Genomic DNA, 16872 nt, shown 5'->3' on the forward strand with positions numbered 1-16872 from the left:
TCCCCCCCCATTGAAACCACACACAGACACACACTCTCTCTCTCTCTCTTTCTCTCTCTCCCCCCGATCTCCTTGGGGTCTACGTTTCTCTTCTGATAAAGTTTGCTGAAATTAACAGAGTGAAAAGATACAGGAGTTCCTGAACTACCTCCCTCAATAAACACACACACACACGCACACATACACACACACACACACACACACACACACACACACACACACACACACACACCCCTACTGCCTCTCATCATGGTGCTTGGCTCCTGCTCCTTGGTGAGCCCTGCCTGCCAAATCCAGGGCATGAATGAGATGGTCCTATCACAGTTCCCATCAGCCCTCTGTGTGTGTGTGTGAACACGCCAGGGTACGTCACTGAGGTCCACAGGAAGAGCCCGATAGCTTACGTCAGATCCCAACATCTAAACGCTTCCAGTGGAAATTGTTAACCGTCCTCCAGACCTCCAGCGAAGTCCAACACAGACACACACACACACACACACACACACACACACACACACACACACACACACACACACATACATAAACACAAACACATAAACATACACACACGCACACACAAACACCACCATCACCCTGCCAAACGGCACCAGCATGTAATTACTGACAGCCAAATAAATGATTAGACCTCAAATTCTTAGACATTGAAATCAGTCCACAGCATGGTGTGTGTGTGTGTGTGTGGGGGTCTTCCTTGCTACAAACTGAGATGTGTGGCTACATAGGAATGTGATCAAAGCTTTAGCCACTGTCATCATTCCTGGTGCTTCAACTCGTAGCCAGTCCCACTCACGTAACCCGATCCTTTAAACAGGGATCAGTCAAGCTGTGTACGGTACCATCCAGGGGGCCACACTTGTCTCACACCCACCCTCTCTCTCTCTTCCTCTCTCACTCACTCTCTCTGTCTCTTCCTCTCTCACTCTCTCTCTCTCCCTCGCTGTGGGGGCCATGACAGTAACTTCAAAAGCCAGGGAGACATATCAGATTCAGACAGGCCCAAGGTAGCTGACAGATGAGCTGCTGTTGTGGGAAGCGGAGGAATTTACAGCGCACGCCTTTCATCTCCATAGGTGGCCATGTTGTACTGTGGTGGGTGGGAGGGGGGTGCAGGTGCCCGCCCATGCAAGTCATAACAATCAAACAGGAAGTGAGAAACCTTGGCCCCTCATGTGAATCTGAAGAGCCACGTCGCCAAGACCTCATTCCTCCACAACGGATTACTCCGCCGAGCCCCCTCGGGGAGATTGTTTAGTCATCCGTGCTAGGTAACGAGACTAGGTAGACACTCACTCGCCACATTCTTTCCACACTCCCTGGCCCCCCTGCTCAGGATGTGTTTCAAGTATCTCACCTACGACTCCACTGCTACTGCATCTCATGAATCTTAAACAGCGGCAGCTCAGGATGTGTCATGTTCAGGAACACAAGATTGCATGGTTCTTCAGACACTGAAATATGAGCCACCAAGATAAACATTCTTTCGATGTTTACTGGGGAAAAAGATTCACATGCTACACCTAGCAGAACACAGCAACAACCCACAAAAGACAAAAGACACTTCTTTTTTTTAATTTGATTTTTTTCTTTAATGTATTTTGTTAGTTAAATTCCTATAAAGGGTGAAGGACAATGATGGTCACACAAGAGTTCTGTTGTTGTTTGTTGAACATACTTTTCTGAAGTCACAGTGTTTTAGACATTGACACAAAAAGAGAACCAAACCATCAACTTTTCATGGAGAAGGAAAGGCCGGGAAACTACACAAAGGTGGACAGCGTCACCTCTCCTTCATATTCCAAGTGTGCTGTTCTCTCCAAAACAAGTAAAACATGGGCAGAACACCCCTTTTCTACCCACTATAGATGCCTTCCCCTGGCCTCAAAACAAAATCAAAAAACAAAACAAAAACCTCAACAACAAATAGATATAATTATATATATATTTATATATAGATAGATTTATATTTATAATATATTTACTCTTTAAAAATAGAACTTCAGTCTAAATGACTAACATCTGTACAAACTACAAAAATAAAAATTTAATTTAAATAATTTATATGGCATGACATACATTTCAAATAAAACTACAAACCCTATGCAGGACCCCCACCCCTGCCCTTTACTTCCTATAATTTACACTCCTGTAGTTTAGCTGTGAATGTAGGATGATTTTTTGACTCTGTTTAGTTCCTTTTCGCGATTCAGTAGCTACTTAAAGTTTCTCGTCTTACAAAAACATAAGCTGCCACTTAAATCTAATACATGTCCCTGCTTTTATTTTAATATAACTGGCAGTGATGTGACCAATACTGAAATATGTGAAGTTTGCCTTGCTCCCCACACCTCCTCCCACCTCAAGAAAGACTGCACTGCATGAAGGTATACATAATAGTAAAGCCTTCACAGACACACTGTCTTGAGCCACACCATGTGTCTGCCTTAGTAAGGAGCACCAGAGAAGCCCAAGGCCCACTCCACGGCAAACCCTCTGCCTGCCCTCCCTCCCTCCCTGGCCTTGTGGAAGCCTCGGCAGTGGACGCCGCAACCCTACAGCAGCCAACAAGAGTAAAACAACACAATAGAAAAAAAAACAACAAAAAAAACTCCCTTTGCATGTATATTCCCTTTCAGAAGGAAATTGGGTGGAAAAAAAAGAGAAAATCTGTCACATATTGCCTCCGCCCGAGTCTCCCTGTGGGATGAGAGATGGAATGACAGACTTTCAGTGCACCCAACTACTTAAAATAACCAAAGAAAAAAAAAAACACAACTGAAAACAAAACAAAAAAAACCCCAAAAGGCTTATCTTGCGACTCCTTCAAGTAGTATAAAACACGTCAACTGCAAAATGACACGGAGATGAGGTGACAGCGTAGTGATGGGAGAGGCTGAGGGAGGTGCAGTCAGTGGCGGAGCATCCACCCTGCTGCGCACCACCCATCACAGCCAAGCCCACAGGACTTTTGAAAACGAAAACTGTTCAGGTAACAGACAAAGGAAATGTGCATGTGTGCATCATCAACTAAGAACCAAGACAAGAGGGGATTCAGCTACTGTTAACTGAGTCCCTTTCAATCGTTTTTTTACCATCTAGACATAACTTGTGAACAACAACAAATTACAAAAACCAATAACAGAACAAATAAAAAATGCCCTTAAATGATAAGGGACCACAAGCAACCACAGAGTGAAGGTATGGTTTCTTAGATGGCTGATGAGGGGATCGTATGGCACACCCAGATCCTGATACAAAAACATGAACATTTGAATGCACAGTTAATCAGAAAAGAACATCATGAAGGCACAATGGCTGCTATCGTTTTCTTTTTTTACATTTGCAGATGCAAAGTCTGGAAAAAAACAACAACATTAAAACAAAAAGGAAGAAATCCCACATGATAACTTGCTATTTAAAATATGGAAGAGAATGAGAGTGAGAACAGAGGCCTGGAGTTTCTGCCTGTTTGCATTTGTGCAGTGCAATCAAAGACAAGGCATCACCTTTGAATAAAAAAGAAAAGCCTGCTATTGGCTGCAGTGTAAGATCTTGTTTTTTTTTCAATTTACAATTTGGGGAAGAGGGTACTGCATATTTTCAAGGCAAACCATTTCAAATTTGAAGTGTAGCAGCAAAATAAGAACAGAAACACTGACCTTTAATTTTCAATAACCTAATATTTACCATTTCACTCTTACATTTTTACATATAGCACATTTGTATCTATACACTGGGGGAGACAACCCCCCCAAATCCTCTTATACATCTGACTTTTATACAAGAGAATACACACGTTATACAGTACTCTTTTAAATAAGTTTTCCCTCTTTTTAGTATTAAAATATATATTTATAAATTTATTTATATATATTTTTAAAAACAAGACCTTTTAATATCTTTTCTTAAAATAAATCCTCTCGTCTGTGAGGTCTATGTACAGTTCAAAGTGGAGAGGCTGGAGGTGGGGACTTCCCAAAGACAGCCAGAGACAGATTCCAGACAAAAACATTAGGGGTGGGGGGTGGGGGGGGTAGGGGTTGGGTAGCGTCTAGCAATCTTTGGCTGCTTGGATCCAAGGACCACCTGTAACACAAAAGGATGAAAGACAATGCCATAAGATTGGGCGCTAAGTCTGTTTCTGGTGAATCTGTGAGTAACTTTCATTCATGAAATGTCACTGATTTCGTTTTTTTCTCCTCGGAAAAAGCTCAATTACCTAGAGCCTGGTTAGCTTCATTCTGGTTCTTTTCTACAGATTCCAGGTCTTGGAGTTCCAAAGACTCTGTCTTGAAAGATTGTGTGGCTTTCCCAAATGACTGCGAAGTCCTTTTAGTCTCCTCAAAAGAGTCCAGTTCACTGTCTTCAAAGCCCTCGTGCATGTAACCCTGGTACGACCCCGGCAAACTGGGGTGAACTGCTACCGTCACGGAGGCTGTGGCGGTAACCATGGTTACGGCATTGCCGGGCCGCTGCAGTACTCCGGCGCTGTGGCCCGGAACCTTAGTCCTGTTTTGATGCGGCCCGCGGCACTGCTGAGACCCGGTGCCCGAGTGATTAGTCCTCCCAGGGCAGTGGGCCGTGCCGCTGGGCAAATGCTGCCTCCTGGCTCCCTGGTACTCCTGCTTGCCGTCCCATCGGCTGATCTGCGAGCTGACCGAGTTGACCGCGTTTTGGGCTGACTCGCTCATCTGACCTTTCAGCTTGGCCGGCGTCTCATTGTAAGGCTTCACCACCTAAAGAAGATGAAACCAACGATATGCGTTAAGTTTGGGAACTATCCATAAGATTGATGCACTGAATTGATTCCTGAAAATTGAACTTTTTTTGACTGCAGAAACAAAGCTGCTTACTGTGAGTTTGGGGAAGCTGGGGTTCTTGCTGGCCTCGAGCAGGATGCGCGAGGTGGGCACCCCAACCGGCGTTGTGATGTACGCGCTCCGGTCGCAGTACTTGTACTCCTCCTCACCGATCCCTGACGTGGTGGTCGTCTCCGAGTAGTACTCCGAGTCAGAGGACTCAGAGAAGGCCTGCTGGCGCACGCCCCTGGGGTCGTGTCCGCTGTAGTAGCTATGGTGACTCATGGGAGGTGGGAGTGGCTCCGGGGACGGCGTGGCCAGGCGGCTGGCGTTGTCGGCCGGAGTGACCTCAGCCGGCGGGCCCATGAGTGAGAGAAGCACGGGCAGCAGCACGAGGCCGTTCAGGATGCCCAGTAGCGTCAAGATGGCTAACACGGCAAAGAAGTATCTGGACGAGGAACACAGAGAGAGAGAAACAAGGTTGTGGTTAATGGGAGCCATCATTAATGAGGAGTGATGGCTAAAGCAAACACAGGCACACTCAGACAGGGAGAGGAATGTGGAGTAGATGTAAACGCGGCCATCGGGATTCCAGCCCCCCCCTTCTCTTTCAGTCTTCCTTTCTTCTTTTTGTCCACGTTCCCTCGGACTACTACGTCCTCTCTCCTGGCGACCTGACAACACCGGAGAAATTCCTAAACTCTATCTTGGAACTGACTGCACTCTTTCTCTCTCTCTCTCTCTCTCTCTCTCTCTCTCTCTCTCTCTCTCTCGCTCTCTGTCTCTCTTGCTTTCTCTCCCTCTGGGAGCCCTCATCTATCACCACGGCTCTGCCACTTCCTGAAGAAATGTGTTTACATTAGCGAGCACATCCTACGCGTCAGAAACTACTCTGGCCCTCCCCTGTCTCTCCCTCGCTCTTTCTCTCTCTCTCTCCCTTGCTCTCTCTCTCACTCTTTCTCTCTTTCTCTCTCTCTCCTTCCTACCCCTCCCAGTGGCCCCAGGGTTGCTGTCGCTGCTGCTGCTGCTAATGCAATTTTGTCCTCAACAACTTAATATCCCATCTCAATCAGATCCCATTTCAGCATGGCCAGGGTACACCACTTCTGTGTTTACACTGAGCAGGCCAGGAAGGGCTTTTTTCCCTCCTTTTTGTCTCTCTATTTTTTTCAGGCATCAGTTCTGTAACACCCCAAGTTTTATAGCACAGTAACTATGTAAGGCATGTAAAGGCACCCACTCTTGAGTCGCTCAATGCTCTACAGACAAGTGGCTGCTGCCTATAGTTACACAGTCACTTTGTAAGCCTGTCCTTCATGGAAAAAGATTGACAGGAGTAGCTCTGTCTGACAGAAGGGTCTGACATGGCAAACACAGAGGCCTGGTCTCTGTGTGTGTGTGCATAATGAAAGGGGCCTGAAAATGAGCTTCTTAGCGGGGCAGAAAACCAGCAGGAAACACCACCCTCCTCCGCCAAAGCCAAGAACATGGAGGTCTGGCTGGCGGGCTGGCTGGCTGGCACCAGGGAGATGGCGCATCTGGCGACGCGGTGGGCTGGGAGCGGCCCCTGGAAACATGTGCGCTTGGATGTCAGAGGGCGAGCGAGCGGGCGAGCGAGTAGTCAGGGGAGCCTGGAATGGGAACAGAGGTGGGGTGGGGTTGCTGGCTGGATAGCGTGCCCATGGAGGATCTCTAGAGAGGAACTGAGTGAGATGCTACTACCACCAGCCGCACTGCTTTGAGGCGCTGGGTAGAGAGCGAGCGAGGGAGAGAGAGAGAATGAGAGTGAGTGAGCACGTCTCTCTGGCTCCATGGTTTCTGTGTGGGGAGCTGGTGGGGGGGGGGGGGGGGGTTTTGCCCTGCGTGTCTTGTTAGCTAGGAGGTTTGGGTAATGGGCAACAGAGCCGCGAGGGCTGTCTGTGTCTCTGTCTCAGCTCGGAGCACTGAGGGAGGGCTCAGCCTCACCACAAGAAAGAGTGCATCAGAAAATTAGAGAGTACTAAAGTTAAACGCTAACACACACACACACACACACGCACACGCACACACACTCACAGACACAGACACATCCATGCACGCGAGAGAAAGAGACAGCTCAGCTCTTTTAAAACACAGAGAAAAGGAATGAAATATCGGCAAAAACAACTAGGAGGATAAAGGGATAATGAAATCCACCACCACTCCCCTCAAACTAACCCACTTAAAGGAGGTTGCACCTCAGATGATTTATAAGGGTTTTTTAAAGCTATATCTCAAGCCTGTCTACTCACAGCTGTACAGAAAAGACTGCTGTCCACTTCCCTCCACCCCCTCCTCCCCCCCTTCCTCCCTGGCCATGCTCAGCTTCCTCCCTCCCCTCCCTCCATCTCTCGTTCTCTCACTCTCTCATGACTGCCTCATTAACAAAGCCAAAGCAGACTGCTCGAGTGTGCACTATTTTCTTTTCCAGTTTGCTTTGAAAATCACACAAGAACTGTGTATCTTTGCAAAAAAAGAAAAGAAAAGAAAGAGAGAGAGAGAGAGAGAGAGAGAGAGAGAGAGAGAGAGAGAGAGAGAAAAGCCTCAAGCCCGTGTGCCCCTTTGGCCAAAAAGGACCTAATGTAAAAACAGTGTCTTTGTTATTTACACAGTTTGCGTTGGATGTTTAAAGCACGGAGGCCGTAAAACGGGAGAGAAAAACGCAGATGAAGACCGAGACCATCTCTGGTCGTCCTGCTCTCCACCTCTGGGTGACTACAAGCAAACACTCTATCTACCCATCCTCTGCACATGAAAAAAGATGGAGGAAAAAGTCACTTGTTTATTTTACTAAGTCAACATTCAGAAAGTGGAGTGTGATTTATTTAAGGGGTTAAAAAAAAAGAAAAAGAAAGAAAGAGAGGGAGAGGAAGGGAGAGAGAAAAAGAGGGGGGGAAAAAGTGAAACCATCCATGGGCCCCGGTTGGGTTAGACCTCCAGAGTAGACCTAGTGTTAGGAATTCTGTTGTTTATATAAACTGTAATCTTTTCCATTCGGAGTCGGGGGTTGGAAGGGGAGGCTCCTCCTGAGTGGGGCTGCCGATCCTGCTCTGCTGTTTATGCAGCGCTCCACCGCCAGGAGATGTTTACAGCAATGTATTTATGCTTCTCTCCAGCTAGAGGGCCATGTTCCCTCGCCCCCACCCCCCACACCACCCGCACTCACCCCCCTTCATCTAAACAAGACCTCCCAGTGTGAATGCCCTTGTGCTCGCCCGCTACCTCCACCAAATGTTTCTTCCTCCAACCCTGTCTGCCATGGCACTAGCCTAAAAGCACTTAAAAGCACAAACACAAACACACAAAGCTACGCACAGGCACAAACACACACTAATACACACACTCATGTGTCCTTCTTCTCTCTCTCTCTCTCTCTCTCTCTCTCTTTCTTTGTTCCTTTTCAGTGGGAAAAGTATCCTTTCACCATCTGACTTGATTCAAATACTTGGAGAATGTTTGAACGGCCACAATGCCAAGAAGCCACCCTGAGCGTATTTATACTTTCTGACGTGCTGCTCCGCTCAGCTCAACGCAGTGCTGCACTGCTCTGCTCTGCTCTGCTCCGTTCTCTAAGTAAGCGATTTTTATGTCACGGGCCTGTTTGAGGCGGCTCTCTCAAGGTTGTGGTTGGGTTCCAGCGGAGGCCCAGATTCAGCTGAAAAACTCTGCTATTGGCCTCTCAGTGAGGGGAACGGTTGAGCGCTGCAGTGCAAGGAAGCCAAAGCTCTTGGTTGGGGGGGCGGACAAGGGGTGTGTGTGTGTGTGGGGGGTTGTTAGTGATTTCTGGTTGGAGAGGGAGTGACCAGTTCAATCCCAAATCTGGGCAGGGCCTAAATGCCTTTATGTGGTTTAGAGCTGAGGGAAAAAAGGCTATCAACTGGATAATTGGACAGTTGACCAATTCCTCTAGAGACAGATTGTGTGTGAGTGTGTGACACAGGGGTGTGTGTGTGTGTGTGTGTCACCCATGAGTCACCACCCAGTGGGTAGAGTATTTACATGTTTATGAGCAGCTGCTGCACACCCTTGATGTTTTCTCCATTTGTTGTGCACCGAGGGTGTTCAGTGTGTGGGGTGGGAACGGGTAGACACAGTCAGAGGCAGAGTGACAACACCAGGTGAGGAGAGGTGGGAGGCAAACATTCCCACCTGTACCCTCATCTACAGCTACCCCCTCTGAACACACACATAAACACACACACACCTTCCTCCCCAGGCCGGCAAGCTGGCTGACAACTGTCTTAATAGTTTAGCTCAGCATCCCCCCCAACCCCTTTCCCACACACACACAAAGCACTAACGGGGGATGTAGGGAACTGAAGCCAGAAATGGCAGAGTCGGCCTTGGATGCCTCACCTCATGATGAAGTCGAATTCGGAGCCGGCCAGCATGAGCACCCCCAGCAGAGTGGAGATGGCGCCGTCCATCACAGGGGCGAACATGTGCTCCAGGGACACGGCCGAGCGGGTGTTCCTGTCTCCGATGGCCGTAAGGAACCCCTGCGGGGAAAAAAAATGCACCCAGAGACACTCAGTCTGACGCCAGTGTCACAAAAAATAACACAAGAGAGCATCACCTTGTGACGAGACAGCTGGGCCAATGTCTCTGTGTGTCATTAAAGGAGTACCAAGAATGCTGGGCATGTGAAGGGGACAGGGGCGTCGGTTTCTTACCAGGGCGATGTGGACGGTGAACTCCACTCCGATGCCAACAGAGGCGATGAGGATGACCACGGGAATGGCGCTGAGCTTGATGCCAATCAGACCCATGATGCCAAAGAGCTCCACTGTCATCATGGCCAAGATAAACACCTGTGAGAGGGAAACAGAAGTGTGGGTTAAACCAGTTCTTGTGCAACATCTCATCCCAATTACAAAGACAGGGTCAGAACAACACAGGGACCTTTTTCTTTTGGTCTCTTTCGCTCCACTTAGGAGTAATGGCTTATGACCGGCCCTCTAATGATAACAGTGTAGGCTCTCCAGGCCTGCCACTATTTTCCACACACATGTGGTTTGTAGCCCCAGAAATCCTGCATCTCCACCCCCCACGTCATCTGCCTTACTGTATCAGGTTACACACGGACCACCACCCAACCCCCCGGCCCCCCTCCCTCTCCCGTCTCTGCTTTCAGCGGTGGGGAAGTGACTGACACTGTGGGACAAAAGAGAGCAGGAGGACTTGGCTGCTGCCCCCCGCCCCCACCACCACCCTTCTACTCCATCAGCCCCTCTGACGTTACTTCACCACCGACGTGCTTCTCCTAAAAATCATTTCCTCCATTTTTTCTCATCTTTTCGCTTTTGCCCCCATCAAGAGCAAACAGGAGACTAACCCAGGAAAAAAAAACTCTTAGCCTTTTTTCAAGCCTTTGATGTTGCCAGGGGTCCCAATTTGGTCACGCTTAAGTTGGAGATGGTAAAACCTGTTTTTATTGCGGCCACATATACGCAGTGAAACTGTAGAGGACAAGAGCAGAGAGACAGGCCAGAGACAGTAGGACTGCACATGTGTGTGTGTCCGTGTCCATGTGTGTGTGTGTGTGTGTGTGTGTGTGTTCTGGAGAGAGGGTGAGAAAGGATGTTTGAAAAGCAGGGCCACTCAAAGCCCAATGCACACTGCCCTAGATTAATTCTTTAGCATCTGGCGTGTCGCTGCCAGCAGAAAGTAACGGTCACCAGCGTCCCCTCTCTCGCCCTCAGACCCTCCCTATGTGGACACATGGTACCCACCAGCCTGTGTGAAATGTTTCCCAGCCGCTGAACTGACAAGGAGTTCTCCCTACCAGCCCCTCTTCCCCCACACCGTGCACAACCCACCACCATCGCCACAACAACCCACCCCCCAGGCTGATGGATGGGTTTAGCAGGCCAAGGTCGCGACTAGGCAGATCCGTCCTGTCCCCAAATTATTTGGACAAAGGCATTTTGAGGTAAAAGCCTTCAGGAGAGCTTTGCCGCTCTTTTGCATTTCCTATTTGGAAAAAAAAAAAAAACCTTGCAGTCCCCATTAGAATGACAAAGGGGGTGGGGGTTCTGTGTGTGTGTGTGTGTGTGTGTGAGAGAGAGAGAGCAAGAGAGAGAAAGCAGCACCCTCTGGCCAACCCACTGAGGTCCTCCCTGGTGAAGGGCCCTCCAAGGCAGGCTTATTGAGCTGTGCTGCGGGGATAAAGGGAAGAGTGGAGAGAGAGAAGAGGGAGGGAGGGAGGGAAGAAAGACAGAACAAGCTGAATGGAGGAGTGACTTACAATCACGCCGGCGGTCCAGGGGTTGAGGAGGAGGAGGGCGCAGACCAGGAAGGTACAGGCCAGCACCACACTAACGGCCAGCAGGAACCAGTGGCGCAGGCCTATGTACTGCTCCCAGAACAGGAAGGGGTAGCCGTTGGGGTAGTTCTGGATGCCCTTGCGGCTGAACTCCTCGCAGATGGCGCGCACACTCTCGATGGCCTCCACGAAGTCCGATGCCTGTCGCAGGCCGTTCAGGTAGAAGGGGAACTGGGCAAACTCCAGCGGCTCGGCGGCGGGGACTAGAATGGAACCGAACAGAACCGAACAGAACAGAACAGAACAGAACAGAACAGAACATGAGTTTACCTCCAAACAAAGTAATCACACTCAGTACTGAGCCTCCTTGTTTGGGACGTGGAGCGAAGGGGTCAGGAAGAGGCACTCACTGCGCAGGTTCTCGCCGGTGGTGTCGTACTTGTCGTGGATCCACTCGTGTGGGTTGGGGTAAAAGTTGGCCTGGGAGGCGGCATAGCCCAGGGGGTCGTTGCTGACCCACACTGTGAGGTAGATATAGAAGACCTCCGCCGGGATCAGGCCGTCATCGTCCACCAGACGTCTGGACGTCAGCTAAAAAATTTTTTTTTTAAAGGGCAAAAATGACAAAGAGTTAGGACGAAAGCAATGATGAAACTAAGCTGACTGCAGAAATGAGAACACAATGCCCTGAGGCCGGCTAAGGGGGAGAGGATGTGGGCGGAGGCCCCACCTGGCTGTAGTTGAAAGGGTCCTTCTTGGAGCCCGTCTGGATGAGGAGCTTGTAGGCCAACGCGCCGTCCTCGCTTCCGTTGCGGTAGCTGTCGTGAGTGATTCTGCCAGCCTCCCAGTCTGCGTCGAATGTGGCCTGGAGTCCTGAGAGAGAGAGAGAGAGAGAGAGAGAGAGAGAGGTTGAGTGAGGGGTCTGGCCTTCAGAGTACCATAAGCAGCCAGGGAGGCCGTTTCCAAGCCTGCAGAGCGGCTCCCATGCCAACAAGGACACAATATGATTGGTGCAGTCTGTGCTACTTTTGGAGAGAAGTTCAACACCCGGGAAACTGAGATGAAATTTTTAGAAAAACAAATTAAAATTCATTTTGCTTGGAGGAAATACACACACACATATGCACACACACACACACACACACACACATCCATGCACGCACAGACACACACACACTGAACCACACATGGATACACAAACAGTCTCTTGCTACCCCCTCCTCTCTGCGTCTTTGTGCCTGCTACTCAATATGTGTGTGTGGGCTGAATAAACTAAGCAGCAAAGCCTTTCGTGTTCCCTAAATTACAAAGTCTGACAACAGCTGAAAAACAGTTTCCACAGCCTTTCTATAATTACAGAGATCTCCTCACAAGAAAAGGAAATAGCGCGGGGGGGTCAGGGAGTGGAGCGCCAGCCAAGGCCTTTCAAGTCCCTCCAATTTCCACATGCTATTGAGGAGGCAAGTTCCCTTTCTATCACTCGGCTTTGCCGCCCAAGCGTCACCCAGAGAGGGAGGAAAGGAAGAAGGGAGGGATGGGAAGAAGGGAGGGAGAAGCCTGATTGGAAGAATGGTGGGAGAGGTCAGAGGCTGAGGCAGATAACCCTTGACCTTTCCCCGGCCACCCCACCCTGGGTGCTAGTGGGTGAGGCAGAGAGAAAGAGGAGGAGGAGGAGGAGGAGAAGAGGGAGAGATGAGTGGCGGCTTTGAACTTTCCCTGAACTCCTCCGCTCACCTGCAGCCTCGGCCCCTGCCTCTTCTCCCACTAAAACCAAGGGGTGGCACACAGGGTCTGACCCTGGAGGGACGTTTCGCCTGATCATTAAAAGCCTTGGAAATTCCAGCTTGTCCCAAAAAAGACAAAGGATAGCCAACATGTTCCACACACACACACACACACACACACACACACACACACACACACACACACGTGCGCGCGCATTGGAGGGAATGGGGTCGAGTTAAGTCCATTTACCTCGCAGCCAGTCCTGGAAGAAGTGGAGCCACATACGGGGCAGCTTCTGGTCACTGTCGCGCACCACGTACTTGACCGAGTTGAAGGCATTGTGGATCTGCAGGAGCTCGCGCTGGGAGCGTGCATAGTCGAAGCCATCCATAGTGACCAGGTACATGTTGTAGAAGGAGAAGTACTTGAACTGGGCCGCAATGAAGTCGTACTCCTTGGTGTCGCGCGGCACGATGTCGGTCAGGTAGAGGCCGTCGTGCACCATGGTGGTGCCGTAGAGGCTGAGACCCAGCAGCGCCACGAACACCACCACCACCACCGTCTTGGTCTCGGGCTTAAGCAGCAGGGGCGCATACTTCTCCCGCGCAAAGCTGGACAGGTTCCAGCGGAAGAAGGGCAGTGGCACGCAGTCGCGGCCCTCCTTGGGGTCCTCCACCTGGGCCAGGAGGTCCCGCGTGGAGCTAGACGGGGTGAAGAGCTGGGAGCCATAGGCGTCGGAGGGGGAGGGCGGGGCTGAGGGTGCAGAGGGAGGCGAAGCGGGGCCCACGATGACCGATGCCGGGCCGGTGGAGATCTGGGAGGTGGGCGGCAGGATGGTGACGATGTGCTGGCCGGCGGCGTCGCACTGCGTGAAGGCCTGCACGGTGGTGGTGATGTGGGTGCTGGTGGTGATGGTGGAGCCCGTGAAGGTGGGCGTGGGCGGCGAGCGGCCGTGGCTGTCGCTCCCCGAGAACTCCTGCGGCTGGATCTGAATGACGCGCGAGGAGCAGGGGCTGCAAGACACAGCGGTGAAGACGCATTCAGTCAGCCGATAATACCCAAAAACAACAACGAAGAAAAGAAAACAAAAATATCCAAACAGCCACAGCAGCAGAATGTGAGGTTAAAAGGTTAAAGGTGAGGGGGTTACCTGTAGAAACAGCAGAGGATATCCAACCGCTTGTCTTCACGGCGCTGCAGGTCCAGGCTCAGGATCGCAGGAAAGATGAGCAGAACCATGGCAAAGTTAAACACCACCACAATGGCAGCCTAGAGAGAGAGAGAGAGAGAGAGAGAGAGAGAGAGAGAGAGAGAGAGAGAGAGATGTCACGGCAAGTAGCCAAGTCTCTTGTTTCGTTTCGCTCAGGTCTTACACCCAGCCCCACAGCTGGCATCTGAACTTGACAAAAACGCTCTCTACATTCAGGCTCCCTTGCTGTTTTAGTGCCTCGGACTGAATCCCAGAAAGTAAAAAATGCCCCCTAAATCAACTGGTAACCCCCCTCCCTTCTCCTCCTCCTTCTACTCCCTCTCTCTCTTTCTCTCTCCTATCCAGAAAACAGTCAACAACCCGGGGAAAGGGGACTCCCAAGGCCGCTGCTGCAAGCCTGAGCAGGACCCCACCCCCTTTCCCTCCTCCGCTCCCTCCTCCGCTCCAAACCCTCAGGCTGACATTATATTCCGTATCATTACACTGCGGACCACCCAGGGTTAGCTGAGGGAGATCACAGGCCCGCAGTGTGACGGCCGGGGTGATATACTGATCTATTCGCCCCTGTCTCATTACTGTTCCTCTCCTCCACGTCCCCCACCACCTCCCCTCCCCACCCACCTGAGAGAAAGATCCTACCCCCCCATAACCTCACACACACACACACACACACACACACACACACACACAGAGCATGGGGGGACAAATCTGAGATGAACAGAAGGGAGAGGCAGTAAAAAAAGAGAGAAAAGAACAAAGGCTTCTCTACCCATTCACATCGTTTATTAAAACTGCTCTTTCATTCCTTTTTTCCCTTCCACTAACCCCCCTTCCTTCTCTCTTCTTTAGCACAGTGAGCAGGCAGTCCTGCCAGGTTGGTTGGGCTGTAAAAATCACCAGCAGTGGACTTAAGGATTCAAGTGGAACTGTAAACACACACACACACACACATACACATACACACATACACATACACACACACAGGGCTCCTACCTGCAGAGAGAACGCTCTCAGGGCTGGAATGGGCACCAAGGCAGCCATGAAGAAGGCGATCATGTTGTTGATGGAGGTCAGGGCCACGCTGGTGCCAGTCCGGCGCAGGCAGTCTCCCGTCCGGTCCTGTGGAAAGTGACCAGTAGGGAGGACAGCAGAGGAGAGGAGAGCAGGGGAGAGGAGGACAGGGGAGCGTTAGCAGAGAGCAGCAGCAGTCTCGGCCCAGCTGATGGTGCTGAGTGGAGCTGGAGCGTGTGCTGTGTAACCGTAGCAGGAGCCTTGCCTTGAAGGGGATGTTGGACGCCGTCTCTGTGAAGGAGTGAGCCAGCAGGAACATGTCATCCACTCCGATCCCCAAGGCCAGAAACGGAAGCACCTGACAGGGAGTTCATCACACACACAAAAACACACACACACACACACACACACACACACACACATACACACACACACAGTGTTAAAAGGAGAGTACCAGAGATGAGGAATGTGCCTGCATTTTTCTGACTAAGTGTGTAGCGTATGTGAGCGTTAATGAGTGGATGAGTGCTTGCGTTTTTGTCTTTGTAGGGAGTGGTTACCTGTGTTGTGGCTGCATTGAAGGAGAGGCCCAGCAGAGAGCACAGTCCCAGACCGGCTGCTACTGACAGAGCCACAAGCAGCACCCCGGCCAACCCCACAGCACCCTGGGACTTGGCACAGTCCCAGCGCAGCATTGTCACACAGGCGTAGGCCAGCTACACACACACACACACACACACACACACAGAGTTGAATCACATGCTGAGTGGAAAGCAGAATCCCTCCCCACTCAATGAGCACGTTAACCGCATCACCACAAAATGCACGACACATTATACTTTCATATAAAACCCAGCCACCAGTCAGCCCTCATGATATATGACACGAGCGTGATCGATTGGGCCGCCTTTTAGCGGCGGCTGGCGGCTTTCTCCCGGGCACCTTACCATGAGTAGGTAGCCGCCGGCCACTCGGATGACGCTGACGTCGGAGAAGGACTTCATGATGTCGTTGAGCGTGGTGGTGGAGAAGGCGTGCACGCTGGACGAGGAGTTCTGCGGGACGCTCTGGTGGGCCACCTGCACCGGAGAAGCACACAGAAAACACACCGAGACGCTTCAGTCAGCCGACTTCAAAAAGCGTATTATATTCACAGCGCAAATATTGACCCGTGCCCCAAGTATTGGATTGGTTGTCGTGACATAATATTATGCCGTGGACAGGACCTCCTCTGCCTGTCCACAGGAGAGTATTTTTAGTGTAAACTCAGCGGTGCCAACAGTGCCTCACAGTCATGCAGGAACAAAAACAACACACACACACACACACACGTGTGCGCTCACACACACACACGCGCGCACGCGCACACACACACACACACACACACACACGCACACACCCACACACAAAAATGTCTTTGTTTGCCTGTTTGTCTGTATGCCTTGACATGCAATACAGACAGAGCTGCACAACAGCAAGTCAAAACACACCTCACACCACACACCATTCAGCGCCTATATTTTTTGAGCCCATAACAAACAAACAAGGGGGGTCTGGTTGGCCCCTATGGAGACTGACAAGCCAGAAATAATGACCACAGATGCCAGGGATCCGAGGTCGCAGGGATCAAATGCGATCACATGGTCTCTCAGGCTACTCCGTCAGCACCATGAGCCGACCACAACTTCAGCCCTGCACTTTGTTTTTACAGTGACCCTCCCCCCTTTTCCTCTGTCTCCTATTCCCCCTCTCTCTCTTTCTCTCTCTCTCTCTCCCCCTCTCTCTCTCTTTCACTCTGACATTCTCTCTCCTCACCCTCCTCCATT

The 16872-nt window shown here is 50.6% G+C and overlaps 1 protein-coding gene across 1 annotated transcript in view; it reads right to left on the reverse strand.

The window, feature by feature from the left end:
- Nucleotides 1-2526: 2526 nt before the first annotated feature.
- ptch2 (patched 2) overlaps nucleotides 2527-16872 on the reverse strand; it is a 31312-nt gene continuing 16966 nt past the window's right edge. The window contains exons 9-22 of the mRNA XM_048259004.1: nucleotides 15994-16125; nucleotides 15607-15762; nucleotides 15312-15404; nucleotides 15029-15154; nucleotides 13976-14094; nucleotides 13075-13838; nucleotides 11831-11973; nucleotides 11511-11691; nucleotides 11083-11363; nucleotides 9509-9646; nucleotides 9192-9334; nucleotides 4872-5265; nucleotides 4238-4754; nucleotides 2527-4104 (exon numbers count right to left, since the gene is read on the reverse strand). Of these exons, the coding sequence (XP_048114961.1) occupies nucleotides 4070-4104; nucleotides 4238-4754; nucleotides 4872-5265; nucleotides 9192-9334; nucleotides 9509-9646; nucleotides 11083-11363; nucleotides 11511-11691; nucleotides 11831-11973; nucleotides 13075-13838; nucleotides 13976-14094; nucleotides 15029-15154; nucleotides 15312-15404; nucleotides 15607-15762; nucleotides 15994-16125 (3222 nt within the window). The 3' untranslated portion in view covers nucleotides 2527-4069. The remainder of the gene's footprint in view (nucleotides 4105-4237; nucleotides 4755-4871; nucleotides 5266-9191; nucleotides 9335-9508; nucleotides 9647-11082; nucleotides 11364-11510; nucleotides 11692-11830; nucleotides 11974-13074; nucleotides 13839-13975; nucleotides 14095-15028; nucleotides 15155-15311; nucleotides 15405-15606; nucleotides 15763-15993; nucleotides 16126-16872) is intronic.

The sequence above is a fragment of the Alosa alosa genome, chromosome 1 (genome assembly GCF_017589495.1).
Source record: "Alosa alosa isolate M-15738 ecotype Scorff River chromosome 1, AALO_Geno_1.1, whole genome shotgun sequence".
NCBI lineage: Eukaryota > Metazoa > Chordata > Actinopteri > Clupeiformes > Clupeidae > Alosa > Alosa alosa.